The sequence below is a fragment of the Hydra vulgaris genome, chromosome 08 (genome assembly GCF_038396675.1).
Source record: "Hydra vulgaris chromosome 08, alternate assembly HydraT2T_AEP".
NCBI lineage: Eukaryota > Metazoa > Cnidaria > Hydrozoa > Anthoathecata > Hydridae > Hydra > Hydra vulgaris.
The window spans coordinates 39141960-39157745 of record NC_088927.1 but is presented as its reverse complement, the minus strand read 5'-3'; the positions used below and the strand labels follow the sequence as shown (position 1 = coordinate 39157745).

At 29.6% G+C, this 15786-nt stretch overlaps 1 protein-coding gene across 1 annotated transcript in view; it reads left to right on the top strand.

Moving 5' to 3' along the window:
• LOC101239070 (uncharacterized) overlaps positions 1-15786 on the top strand; it is a 154593-nt gene that overhangs the window by 30301 nt on the left and 108506 nt on the right. Inside the window, exons 5-6 of the mRNA XM_065803678.1 lie at positions 4320-4479; positions 13016-13166. Coding sequence (XP_065659750.1) covers positions 4320-4479; positions 13016-13166 — 311 coding nt within the window. The remainder of the gene's footprint in view (positions 1-4319; positions 4480-13015; positions 13167-15786) is intronic.

Here is a 15786-nt window from a genome sequence, read left to right as displayed (position 1 = left end):
TATGCAAATTGTGTGAGAGAATAATAAAAACACATGGAGGTTCTACAAGCGGTCTTCATACCTATTTAAAAACAATTCATGAAATTAATTTATTGAAAAAGGATGTATGTAGCACCACTATTTTAGCTTCTTCAGAATTTGTACAGAAGTCAAAACCTTCTGTAACTATAAAACAACTTTTTTTATAGTGACAAAATGGATGACTCATTACCAGCTATTTTAGCTGATAAATTAGGATGACTGCATGTGATGGTTTATCATTCATCATTATCTCCACATCAAATGATATCAGAACAACAGCGAGAGGCTTTTCTAACAGCCAGAGGCTTTTCCAACAGCCAGAGGCTTTTCTAACAGCCAGAGGATTACAAAACAATTCACAGTGGTCTTGAATTACGGATTACAAAACAATTCACAGTGGTCTTGAATTAAATAATTGAAAGAAGTAGAAATATAAGACCAATTAAATTAAAGAATTTAAGAGCAGAATGCTAATGAAAACAGATTTTCTCTAATTTTTGATGAATGAATATGGGTAAGAAAAGGCGTTACATAAATATTAATTTCCACTCTGACAAAGAGTTTTGGAATCTAAGATTGATTCGTGCTTTTAGAACAATTCCGGTAGGAAAATGTGTTGATCTTGTAAATGATAGGTTAGGTGATTTTTTTTTTTGGGCTTTCGATGAAGAATATTGTAGGTGTTTCCACTGATGGCACTGCAGTTATTAAAAAGGTTGGGAGGTCAATTAAAGCACATCAGCAGCTATGTTAGCTCATGGAATTCAGTTGGCTGTTATCAGTGTACTTTACAAAAAATCTAATAATGAGGCTAGTCTGCATAATGAAGAAGATGCCAATGTTACATCTGTTCCTACACCCAGATTTGAAAAAAAGCAGAATTCCACAGAAGAAGACAAATTAATTGATAAAAATTACAAAAATGGAAATGGTTTACTCATAATCTCCACTAAAAATATTGGTGATAATTTTTCTTTTCTGGTACATCAGCAAATGTTACCATTAATTAAAAAAAGTTCGTAAAGTGATCAAAATATTTCAATCTTTGCCTACAAAAAATGACAAAATCCTACAAAAATAAAATAAAAAATTGGGAAAGAACTGCCTCAGGTTATAGACTCAAGAACACGATGGAATAGTTTGATGTCTATTATAGAAAGTTTCATCAAATTAAAAAATTGCATCAAAAAGAGTCTAATAGATTTAAGATCATCTATTTTATTTTCAGATGCCAAGTTTGAAATGTTGTCAGATATCCTTTCAGTTTTACTTCCCATTAATCAACAACCAACTGCAGAAAAATTAGAACCTTAAAATTTTATGCTTTTTTTTTCTTATGATAAATATATGACTAACATTTTACTGAATTTTGTTTTTCTTTTTTTTTTATCGTTTAAATAGATAAATTTAGTTTTTTTTAATTGCCAAACTATTTTTTAATTAGATTATTTATTTATCTGTTTTATTATAGGAAAAATAATAAAACCAGTATTAATACCGGAATCCCAGGATTAGAAATTTTCAACACCAAAATATCAGTATTAGATTTTTTGTCAGGTTTTCCCAACCCTACTTCAAAGTACGAACAAAACATGTTTTTACTACTGAAGTTTTTTTTTTGGTAATATCAGAAGTTTTAAATGACGATATCTCATGAACCGCAAAAGTTTTTATGCTAGATTTTTCAGAAACTGTTTTTCTCATTGATATAAACCAACCAAGTTTCATTAAAATCTGAGGTGATCCAAGTCAGATCTTGGTCCACTTAGCATGTAATGACTCAATGTTTTAAATTGGTATTCAACTTTGAGAAAATCATGAAGGTGAGCTCATAAAAAACCTTTGTAGAATGAATAAAACTTAGTGTAAATAGTGAACAACAATATATATTGTCAATTTAGACTCTTTCTAAAGTGAGAAGAAATAGAAAAACCAGCCCAAATATAATAACAATTATCTAATGAGGTTAAACTGATTCTGAATTAGAGTAAGAGATTTGTGGTGAAACAACATACCTATGAGAAGGAAAACTCTAAGGGTAGGGCGAATTTGTATGTACGTAGTATGGTAATCATATTTGTGACAGAATCACAATAAAACTACTTTCTGTTCTGATTTGAATAATAGGTTAATGCCAGAAAGGGCATCTAGCTGTTAGATTTGCTTAAACTTTTCCATAATGTCATATTTAAATGTTAAAGTGGTATTATGGATACCTGTCTAAACCAAACAACATGTTAATTAATGGGCAGAAATTGAATTAATTTAATTGAAATAACTATTTTAGATCGTTTTTTCGACAGTGTTTAACATTTTAAGCATAAATTTGGCTGCACCCAAATACCAATATAAATTATTTGACTTATTTTATATTAATATTTATTAAATAAATAACTTATTCAACATTTATTCATTAATTAACAGACCTCAAGGTCTGTTAATGAATGACTAAGTAATAAAATAATAAGTAAATGAGTGGATTAAAAAATTTCAGCTGGATTTTTAAAAAGTTGTTATATAAAAAGATCTGTGAAGCCAAAATCTAATATACAAAAATGTTTATGAAAAAAATTAATAAAATATCAAAAGAACATAAGGTGCAATGACTTCAAATTGACTTTAGAAATAAATAATTATTACTTTGTTTATACTGAAAGTAAGGCATGGTTTAGCTTGAATATTTTTCATGTTAATGCTGTATGAAACAACAATGCAGTGATATTGCAATGTTGTTTTATAAACTGAACATGGATACTTCAATATAGATTCAAAAAAATCAAGGTCAATGATCATAAGTTAAAATATTCCCCAATTAATGTTTTGTTTTATCTTATAAGCATATCTAAAAAATGCAAAAGAAATGATGTCATGAAAATGAACCAAAAAAAATTTGCATTTACCTATTGCAAATTTGTGTCTTATTATATTGCACTAGTATAATGAAAATGAAGATCTAGTTTTGTTGAGTTAATCTAAAAAAAAGATAAATTAAAGAAAAACAATTTTGACTTCTGTAATTCTGAACTCCAATAAATAAACTCTTTAATTTCAGGCATTATGATCTATCATGCTGATCTTTCACATAAGTTTTCTTAATATATGTATATATGAGGAAGGTTTTCAAAATTATTAAATTTTTTTTCATGAAAATGAACCAAAAAAAATTTGCATTTACCTATTGCAAATTTGTGTCTTATTATATTGCACTAGTATAATGAAAATGAAGATCTAGTTTTGTTGAGTTAATCTAAAAAAAAGATAAATTAAAGAAAAACAATTTTGACTTCTGTAATTCTGAACTCCAATAAATAAACTCTTTAATTTCAGGCATTACGATCTATCATGCTGATCTTTCACATAAGTTTTCTTAATATATGTATATATGAGGAAGGTTTTCAAAATTATTAAATTTTTTTGTCCTTGATAAACAACGCTCTATTTAACTGTTATTTTAGTTTTGTCCTTGATGAACAATACTCTTTGTCATTTCCAGTAACCTTTGAGGTACCACAAGGTCCATTTTTTGTCTTAATTTATGTTTTATTAATGTTCTTCCAAGATATTCTAAAGATTTCCATTCTTAATTTGCTATTATTTAATTTAGTAATAGTTCAACTATTTATTTTGCTATTGATACAACATTTTAGCTTCGATAATAAGTCATTACTTTTTTGATTACTTACAACAAGCTTATAATAGATCTTAAATATTATCTTGCTTCTGTTTTGGATTCGCAGTTGCTGGTGAATTTCAATTCACCCTCACCTGTTTTTTAATCACTATTTTCACAGTAGTGATGACATACCTGTAATATTGAACAGCCAAAAAGATTTACTTAGACTTGATGACTTCTTGTATTATCTTTTACTACTGATTTTTCATAATAGCCATATATCCAATCCATTGTAAAGGTAACTTCTGTGAATGTTGTCACTCTTTATTGTAAATTTTTACACTCATGTTTATAATTTTATCTTTTTCTCTACATATCACCTTTCTCTACATATATTCTCTTTATACCACTAAATATTGCCAATCCAGTATGTTATCAGCTCTCGTTTCATCTACTAAATTTCAATTTTGTGTAAACCAGCAAAATCTATTTTTGATTCTGGTAATATACAGCTTTCTAAGTCTTTTTTATTTTCTAGTGCCTTCAAACTTAAATAGTGTCTGCCTGCACTATTTGTTAGTAAAATTGTTTTTAAAAAAATTGTGAAATTGTTTTTTAAAAAAGTAAATTTATTTATAAAAATATATTATATATTTTATTATGAAAATGTAACATTTGTTTATAGATTTCTCTTGGCGATAATATCCTCTCAGTTGAAAACACAACTATTGAACTCAAGCTAAATCCTCAAGAATTCAATTTTATACTTGAAGCTGATTTAAAACTCAGTGACACATTAATAAAGATTAAAGTTGTTAAGCTTGGAAATAAGTTTGTATTAAATGGTATGTGTAGTTAGAAAGAGATTTTTATAAGATTTTTACCATGTGCGTAATAAAAAAATAGTGCTAATAGAACAGAAAAGGCAAATTTTTTATTACGAAAAAAAATATCCTTTTACAAAAAAGTTTATAAAAAAAGTTTTTTTCTTCCCCCCCCCCCTACCAAAACGTAAAAAAAAAAAAAAAAAAAATTCTTTTACTAACACAAGAGGCATTGCTTTGCCATCAGAATCAATGACTGCAAAAACCATGGCCTAACTTGGGTGTTTAGTTTTAAATGTGGAAAGTGTTCTGGAAGATTTAGCCTCAATATCACATTTTACGAGGTTTCTCATTGTTATCTCTGACATGTCTAGGTTCTTTGCTATCTGCTGCGTTGACCGTTGAACATTTTTACACTCAATGAACCTTTTATTACTCTGGGAATTGACAAGAAGTTCATTTTTTTTACGTGCACCATTTTTTATTATGTACCTGGTAACTAAAACATTTGTAAACTTCTATTACTACTACTACTACTACTACTACTACTACTACTACTACTACTACTACTACTACTACTACTACTACTACTACTACTACTACTACTACTACTGCTACTACTACTACTACTACGATATTTTAAACAATTTTTTTTATAAATGCTTCAAAATAAATACAATTTTTATTTCAAATAATTTTTTTTAACTGGAAGATTTGATCCGCTTGTAAAAATAGCACTTTTCTCACGTGTTTTTTCTACTTGTGTAGCATGAGGGCTAAACATGATTCCCCTCACCATAAATTAATATCGCTTACAAACAACATATGTTTCTGAAAACCAAGTAGATTTTCCCTAAAAATACAATAGTTCCACCAGTTTTTATATTTTCGTTTCATAAATTTTTCTACTACTCTTTGTTTTTTTTTCTGTGTATTTACTTGAGTGATGTCACTGAAATATGTTAAATCTGGTTGAATTTGGAAGAAATCGGGCAACTTTCCAATGGTGAATGAACAAACTTAGAAATTGATGTCCTTTCTATTTTCCCCATTTACATGCGCAAGTAGTTTGATTTTTTAATAAAGTTTTCAATTTCTACTTACTAAATAAATTAAAAAACCTTTATTTTTATTATTGAATTATACATAACATAATTGTTTACTTAAATTTCTTAGCTTAGGTAACATGAGGGGGCTCATTTTTAGTGATGCTTATAAATGAAAAACTCGATATTTTTTTGTTTTTAAGTGTAAAGTGACTGTATTGTGAATATCAAACAACCATATTTAGTTATAAATAATTTCATTTTAACTAAAAGGTGTCTTTTAAATTATTAGACCCTATTTATTTTGTTTAAACTAAGGGTGGATTTGCAGTTAGCAAAACTTTTAAAATATTTTCTGTGGTTGATCAAGCATGCCTGATATTGCAATCTTATTTGCTGTTTGTGGCGTTTTACTAATTATCAGTTTGCAGATTTTATTGGAGATATAAATTTGTTAATAAAATTGTTAAAGTCTCTTATAATGCAGTGTCTTATGAAACACAGTTGCTGAATATGAAGTTTAAACCGATTGCGGTTAACCATTTAAAATATTACCTAAATGCTGGCTTGATCAATTACTTTGATGCTCAGGATTAAGCTGTAGGTATTTGCTGTTAAGTGTTTAAGTTTTGAAGCTTTTGCATGAGAATTTAACTTTTCCAGCTGTAGGGCAGAATTGGTTTGTATACTGCTTCTGGACAGTTCTGGATCTTGAATGTGATTGACCATTTGTTTTTTTTCGTTTGATTTTTCTCCAAAAAATATTTATTTAAGAATTTGGCTTTTGTAGTAGAATTCTGAGATTCGGGTTAAGTTGTAAAGGTGCTTTTTCCTATATATTAGTATATATCATTGTTGATTTATAGCTTTTCAACTATATAGTCTTCACAAGAGCTTCTGTTGTAATTAAGTAGTCAGAGCCTTGTTATTTTCAAAACATTACATCTTCACTGCTTTTTCAATTCAAATAGGAACAACTTTTATGTTGAGATTAATCACAGCTGTCTCTATGCCAAATAAAGCCCCATAAGTGCATAGGTATGTCAATTTTAGTACCTATTTAATAATTGACTTAAAAACCGCCTTCAAAAGTGCCCCACTACATAATTTTACTAAGACATTCGCTTGAAGCAGTTTTTTAGATATAAAATGTCAAATGAGTCAGTTTTTAGATATAAATGCAACTTCTGTATTAAATATTATCCAATTCAAAAGTTAAAAAAATATCAAAACAGAAAGTTCAAATAAAAGCCTAATTTAATGAGCTATTAAAAACCTTAAATGCATATTACCAGGATTCTAAATGTCACATACATAGTACCTTATTCACAAATACTGCTTTTTCCATTGTTTTATAATAGACCTATAATGACAAAAGACTAAACTATTTGCAAAGAACTTCTCCTCTAATTCAACTTTTCGAATCTTATGGCCATTCTCTTCCTTCCATTCCAATTAAACAGGTTAATTTTCAAAATCTCAGGTGAACATTCTGACCCCTCCAATTATCGTCCAATCAGCCTTCTTTCTGTTATTAGCAAGGTCTTTGAGTCTTTGATAAACAAACTTCTGACATCCCATCTTGAGTCAAATAACTCGCTGTCAGACAATCAATATGGTTTTTGATCCTCTCACTCTACGGTTGACTTGCTAATTGCTGTGACTGAAAGATTTTATTGTGCCCTAAATGAAGGTGGAAAGGGTAGGGCTAATGCTCTTGACATATCTAAGGATTTCAACAAAGTTTGGCATATTGGTCTTCTCCATTAGCTTGTTTTATATGGTGTAACTGGGAAAGTTTTTGAGATTATCAAATTTTTTCTTCCTAACCCCTTTTTTAAAGTCATCCTCGAAGGCCAGCACTCTTCTTTGTTTCCAGTAACTTCTGGGATACTTCAAGGTTCTATCATTGGTCCTACTTTGTTTCTTATCTACATTAATGATCTTTCTGACAACCTTACATCTAAGGTAGCTCTTTTTGCTGATTACTCAACTTTATACTGTCTTTATATTTATAAAGACAGTATAAAGTTGAGTAATGAAGACTTTTTGTCAAGTCCTGTCTTGACAAAAAGTCTTCTCTTTTTGATTGCTTAAAACATGCAGCCGATTTTGAGTCTGATCTCATTTCTGTAACTAATTAGGGCTCACAGTGGCTTGTAAATTTTAACTCCAACGAAACTCAGTTATTTACTGCAAATAACTATCGCAGTACTGTCAACATTCTTATATTGATGAATGGCAACTCTTTCAATGAGTCCTCTTTTTTATGTCTTCTTGGATTATCATTTACTATTGACCTTTCATGGAAACCATATATATAATTGATTGCTAAATTAGCATCTGCTAAGGTTGCTTCTCTTTATCATGCTCACCATTTTCTCTCCTAATTCCATTCTCTACCTCAATAAATCTCTTACTCATCTCTATATGGAATACTGTTCTTCTAGTGATGCTCTTTCTCTTCTAGACAGTCCAAAAAAGTATTGTATTTGTAGTCCAAAAACGTATTGTAAATGTAGTTGGATCTGGTTTATCTGCTATGTCCCTGCACGCTCCAAAAACTTTTATTTGTCTAGCTTTTTCCCCCGCACTTAAACCCTTAGAACTCTCTCCCATCTTCATGTTTTCCTGACTTATAAAACCTTCAACTTTTTAAGTCTTCTGTCAACTGTTTCCTTGTTCTATAACTCTATTCTTTTTTTCTAGTAACTTCCAACTTAAAAGTGGTTGCTTGCAGCCTTGTTAAAAGTGAATCAAAATAAAAATAAAAAAAAAATGGCGAGAAATTTAAAAAAGTTTTTTTATATAACTGTTCATTTTTGTACAAAAAAGCAAACAACGTGTTATCTGCAAACATAATAAATGCAGAAATGAACAAAATACTTTCATCCTCTGCCCCACAAATCAAAACTATTAAATTTTCATATTTAAAAAATGCAGTAAATATTAAATACACTTTTGCTTAAAGACACCTAAATAATGAAAAAACTATTTACAAAATGTTTAGTTTGTTTTTTCTCTCAGTTCTCATTTTTACAATTAGCGAGTGCAAACCAAACTTTTTTAAAAGACCGTCTAGTTCTGGTTTCTTCAACATTAATGCAAATTTCTTTTTCATTATTGGTTTATTTTAATGTATTAGGTTAGATAAATGCAAATAAATAAGCTTTCTATCTTTTTCAGTAAATTCTTTTTGACTTCTTTTGAAAGATCTGTCTACATTATCTGGAGATGGTGTAATATAGTCATCAAGGTTAAAATTTTCAGATTTAAATAAACTAAATACTTTGTGGGGCAAATATTATCTTTAGATTAAAAGTGCGATTTGATTATTACACATATATTTCAGGATGCTTAACATAAATTACAATAATCCAAATATCCCAAACACGCAGATACGCTAAGAGCTTAAGAGCGTAACTGCAAAGGGAAAATGCAAAGAGAAAATTTTGCTTGTTTAGGCAAAGTCTAGGAGAAGCCAACTCCCCCTACCTTGGGGTTCTTGGTTAAGTACAGGCTAGAGATGGTGTCTTGATAAAAATACTCATTTTGGGCAGATGTCAATTGCATCTGGCTACTGTCATCTGGCCTCCTAGGCAAAGACTTAAGGGGTAAAAGGATGTATTTATAATACATTGTTTCTAGTTTGGATGTCAGATGCTGATCTTCTTGATTCAATGAATGGGTTTTGCTTGTGTCTCTGTTTTTATGAGTTGGCAACTCATTCTATTATCTCCAAATAAGGGTACAGCTCTAAAACTCAGTTTTATGGTTCTGAGGCTGGCTGGTAGTTAGGTTTCCCCAAAACCTAACTACCAGCCAGCCTCAGAACCATAAAACTGTGGTTGCTCTCAGAGACACTGATTCCATCAACAGCTATAAAATATCAGAGTACTAACGGTGTCATGTTGCGCATGGATGGTGTCCCTGTTTGTACTTTTGGTGTGCATTATCGGGGCCACATTTGGAACCCTTTGTTACGGCTTAGGGTTTATTAATAGTAATAAGCCAATTGCTTGGGCTATTAAATAGTGTATTGAGTACTATCTATGCTTTGAGTCAAATTCTTTAACAAGTTCAAAAATGACTAAAGTTCCTAAAACTATAAAACACAAAAACCCATCGTCATCACCAAGTTCTCTAAACCTATCATTCACTGATATTCGTGGTCTTCAAAGTAACTTTTCTTATCTCTTGCAAATTTCACCAGTCCTACTTGCGTTTTGTGAGACTAATTTGAGTTCGGCTATCTCATCTTGTGATCTTAGTGTTGATGGTTATCTTTCTTTAATTCATATAGACTACAATAGTCACATGCTTAGCCTGGGCATTTACATTCGCAAGAATTCACCCATTTGTTGGGAAACTAGGTTTGACACAGACTATTCTATTATGTGCTTTCATTTAGCACCACTTCACTCTTTCGCCTTTGTCTTTGTTCTATATTGCTCTCCTTCATCTCAAGACTGCATTCTTTTCAAAATAATTTCTAATCAAATTGACCAATTCCTCTCTCTTTATCCATCAGCCAATGTTGTTATTGTTGGTGATTTTAATGCTCATCACACTGAATGGCTTGGCTCTAGTGTCAATGACTTTGCAGGCGTTAAGGGCCTCATCTTTTGCCATTTTCAATCTTTAACTCAAATAGTCAACTTTCTAACTCGCTTTCCAGACAACCTGAATTTTTTATTTACCTTCTCTACTTGACTTATGTCTTGTTTCTGATCCTAGTCAGTGCTTAGTTACTGTACATTTACCCTTAGGTGTTTCTGATCATGGTTTGATCTCTCTAAAACTATTATCTCATTCTTTTTCATGAATCCCCCTATCATCGTACCTCTTACAACTACATTAAAGCTTAATGGGACTCTTTCCATGATTTTGTTCGTGACGACCCTTGGGTTAAAATCTTTTGTCTTCCTGCTGATAAATGTGCTTCTTACATAACTTCTTGGATTCAGGCTGGCATGGAATCTTTTATTCCCTCTCAACGATTCCTAGTCAAGCCACACTCTTCTACATGGTTTTCCTCACATTTTGCTGCTGCAATTTCCAATCCAAACCAATACTTCCATATCTATCAGCATAACAATTCTTCAGAAAACAGATGTCTGTTTACTTTTGTTAAAAACCATAACATGTAAAAAGGTTTTGTTAATGCTAAAGCCTGCTATTCTCAGGTCATGAAATCTCGTATCTCATCTCAAAAATTAGGCTGTCGTGACTTCTCGGACCTTTAACAGTATCAATATTAAGGGCAAATCTGTTATTCCAGCTCAGACTTTGTCATCTCACCTAAAGACAATGCTGATTTGTTTACTAAGAACCTTTCATCAATATCATCTTTTAATTCCACTTGTTGCATTCTACCTGATATATCTGGCAAACAGGTTTATCAATTGCTTGACATTCGTATTACTCCAGTTTTTGTATCTAAAGTGATTTCATGCTAGACTATCTGTATCTAAAGTGATTTCCTGCTAGACTCTTCTACAGCTTGTAATCTGGACACCTTACTTGTTGTAGTCTTGCAGAAGTGTTCTCTGGGGCTATCATCTATACTTAAAAAGCTTACTATTTAACAAGTGCTTATTGGAGTCTTGTTTTCTGGCATGCTGGAAAGTGGCATCTGTTATCCCTATTTTCAAAAATTCTGGAGAGTGATCTGACTCATCTAACTACCATCCCATTAGTCTTCTTCCTATCATAAGCAAGGTTTTTAAATCTTTAATTAAAAAACACTTAACTTCTCTTCTTGTATCTAATAACTTTCTGATCATCAACACTGATTTCAATCTTTTTACAGCTGGTTTACTAACAGTAATATCAATCAATAGGTTTTATCGTATATTAGATAGAGGTAGAGAGGTTAAGATCATGGCTCTTGACATTTCTAAAGCTTTTGATAAAGTTTGGCATGCTGGTCTTTTCCATAATCTTTCTTCTTATGGTGTATCTGGTAACATCTTCAAGATTATCGAATTCTTCCTTTCCAATTGTAGTATAAAAGTTGTCCACGATGGACAGCACTGTTCTTCTTATTCTGTATCTTCAGGGGTTCCTCAAGGTTCAATCTTTGGTCCTATACTCTTTTTAATTTACATTAATGATATAATATATATATATATATATATATATATATATATATATATATATATATATATATATATATATATATATATATTTATATACCTGTACAAGTTCTGCAAACAGCATTGTATTCATCATTTGTACTACCTTGATATTTGGTGTCATTAATTTTTTTACATAATGCACAGGATAAACTTGTAAATGAGGTTTGCTGACAAATTGAAAAAGTATCAAACCTGAAGTTAATCTGTAATAAAAGTTTTATAGAAAAATAAATAAATTAAAAGCTAATGAAAATAACCTAATCATTTTCTTAATCATACTGTTTCATTTATTCTAAAGTATTCTATAAAATTTTAAAACATATTAGAATATATTAGAAGGAGAATTTGATAAGAAGGAACCATTTACATTTTATAAGCCCTATAATGATTTAAAAATAAAATTGGATTGCACTCTGGTTCTATATAAAATGCTTTTAAAATGGTTTCATGAATGATGTCATGACTAGACTTATTAAAATGGTTTCATGAAAGATCATGTTATGAAAGAAATGTTACTAAAAATATTACTTGGACAAATAAATAAATTTATTAAATATTTAAAAATATTAATTTGATTTAAAAACAGAAAAAAGTATTACATCAGTTGGAAAATAAAACCATAAATAATTATTATCTATACGTTATCATAAGCAAATGAAAGTCTGGTTTGAGTTCCTAAATAATACTAATTTTATGTATGTTAGAGAATTCTTATTAAATGTTATAGTTCTAATTCACAACATAGCTTTCCACAAATAAAGCCCGTGACATAAGAGCTCAGGGAGCCCTTACGCTAGCAACAAACAGGCTCTATTTGCAGCATAAGGGCACGTGAAGCAGTATGTGGGCTTTTTAAGTAGTGTCAGGGCTCATAAAATGCAGATTAAGGGCTAGCAAAAACAACAACAACTACTACTACTACTACTACTACTACTACTACAATAACAAACAAGTAAACATATAAGTAAACATATAAGTAAACAAAAAAGCAAAGCAAACAAGTACGACTAAGTAAAAAGGTTATATCAAGAGCTAACTTAAGTTTTTACTTTGCAATAATTAAGTTTTGCTGTGCTAAATGAGAATAACATTATAAATATTTAGAGAAGTAACCACTATACTTTTAAAAACCACTGTGTTTATTGAAATCCATTTTATAATTATAAAGCTGTGATGATTGATAGTCATAGTAAGATTTGGGTTTCAACAACGAAAAATAATAAAATAAAGCCATTAACTAGATATAAATAATTAAAACTATATTAATATTACCATATCAGAGCATGCAAGGAAAACTTGACAAAACAATTTGATTTTTTCTTGTTTTTAAAAAACAAAATGATAAAAAAACTTATAACCTTTTTTTTATAGGAGACATTCCTATGCTAACATTAAATCAGCTAATAAAAATTTTTGGAACTGAAGAAATAAGTAAGATGATATCTAAAATACCAAAATTTAAATTTGAATTCATCAACCTTGGTTTATCTGCTGAATTTGGTGAAAATGCTCGTGCGCTTAGGTAAATTTTTTAATAAAAAATTATTTTTTTTGTTAGTATATACTTTTAATATTTTATAATTTAACTGCTTTAATAATACATACTAAAACAATAATGTCATAATTATCTCATTATAATCCTAACAACATAATTAAAACAACATAATCATAACATAATAAGAACACCAAAACAATAACATCATAACCATTAAAAGAATTTTACATGCATTTTATTATTACAAAAACAAAATTCAATCTTTCAGAATTCACAAGCATAAGCTGAGTGTATTGTGTTTTCCGTTTTGGTTTTTTGATTGCAGCTACTCAACTCTTTGTTATCTTCTTATGAGGGGGCAGCTCTAAAACTCAGTTTGATGGTTGTTAGGCAATCAGATAGTACAATTTATTAAACTCCATGAAATGGAGAATGCGGCTTGAGACAGATTGTTTACTTAGCAGATTTTATTCCTCAAACTTCTTCATTCACTTTTCTATCCTAATAAATATCACTAGCTGTCTTGAGCCATACAACAGATAATGTTAAGTCTGCACTGTTCATTTCTATACTTGTTCATTATCTTTTCATTTCAATTTTTTTTTTGAATAAAAGGTAGAAAATAATTGTTTTAAAAATGTTGGAAATGGCTCGACATTTTCCTGTGTTTTTTGAAATTTAAAGTTTTTTTTATTTAATACATGTTTAATCGGTGGTTGGAAAGGGTTTATTTTAAATTAAAAGTAATTAAAAAATTTAAATTAGGAGCTTTTACCATAATGATAAAATGTAAAATATGAAACATTCAATTAGTTTCAAATTAGTATCACAAAGAGCAAGTAAGTCTAGTAGATTTTGAGGTAAGATACAATTGATGGAGAATTACTTTAAAGATTACGAGTATTTGTAAAAGATATATTGAAACAGTTGGGTGGAGATGGTCATGGTTTATATTAACCCTTTATAGTTCAATGGGACATAAATGTCCCAGCTTACTTAAGGCTCTATGGCCATTCACTTGTAGTTAAGAAACTCAAAAATTTTAATTATGTCATTTTTATAATTGTTTGGCTCTATATTAAACCAACATTTTGCGGCATTTATAGTACTTTAATGGCATAAATACTAGTTTTTATAAAGGTAAACTGATGATGCGCATGTTTTGATTTTAGTATGAGAAAAAAGCGTTATTATTCATTATCAAATTATTACTGACATTTTTGTTGTTGTTTTCTTTAACAGTAATATGATCAATATGATGAAAGTTTGTTTTAGGTTGTTTATTTTCACTATTTTATTGTGGGATATATATGTCCCTTCAGGTTTTATGGACCTCTGTTTTGGATGTATTTTATTTAATTTAGTATTATTAATTTGATTTTATTTACTTAAAGAGATAATAATAATGAGGCATAAAAAGTATTATACTGCTGCCGAAGCTGCAAAAATAATCTTAGAAGATTTCCCTAGGAGATAGCAGTGATTTATCTGACTATTTAGATGATGATGAGAATTTCGAACTAGATAAACAACAGTGTAATGATGACTTATCTATCATATCTGATAATATTTTTTCAGATAAAAATAACTATAATGTAGAGCAAGATAGAAAGTGAAGCAAGATTGAAAAGAATGTTGCTTCAAACCTAAAGGTGCCTTTTTGTTTATTAATTCAAAATGCTTTTTTGTTTTGCTTATTTTTCATCCAGAAAAAGCTCATCAAGAATACATACATATATTCTCGATGAATTTTTTCTTGATGTGAATGTACATATACATTCACTAGTCAAATAACATTTATAATTTGTTTCTTATTATTCTTTGTAATAATTAAGCACATGATTTCAATTTATTTTACATTAATATTTTAGGACTTATCAAAGTGCATTTTGCTGACTGCCAAAAACCAGTTGATTACTTTTTTAAACATTTTGATTATGAAATAATGGATTCCATCTTGTTCTAAAGTAATTTGTATATCAATCAGACACAAAAAAGAGATTCTGCATTGTCAAAAGCTGAATTATTTGCATTTATGGGGATTAACATGGTGATGGGGTATCACGAATTACCATCATGGAAACATTATTTGAATGGCAAACAAGATTTGTCCGTACCGTTTATTTCAAATGCATTATCTAGAAATAGATTTTTACAGATACTATCTAATAAACGTGTCAATGACAATAACGCAGTTCAAGATACCAAATCTGATAAACTTTATAAAATGCGACCACTAATTGATAGCTTGAATAACAAGTTTACTGAATTATACAGTGTATTATATTCTGTTAGTATTGATGAAAGCATGATTAATGAAAGCATGATTGATTCTTTTCATAGGGCGCAGCTCATTAAAGCAATACAATCCATACTATGATATACTTCTATTCTATGATATAATACTATACCAATAAAATGATGTTATAAACTTTGGTCGTTAGCAGATATGGGTGGCTATCCTTACAAATTAGAGTTATATCAAGGAAAAGATAACAAAAGAAGTAAAATTATTCAGTAGCGCTATCAATTTGTAAAAAAAATCTTGGAGTTCATTGGTCACAGCACTACGGAAAATGAGGACGGTGCAAAGTCTGTTCAATAAAGAAGATTGAAGCCAGGCCGTTTTTCAAGTGTAGCTCTTGTA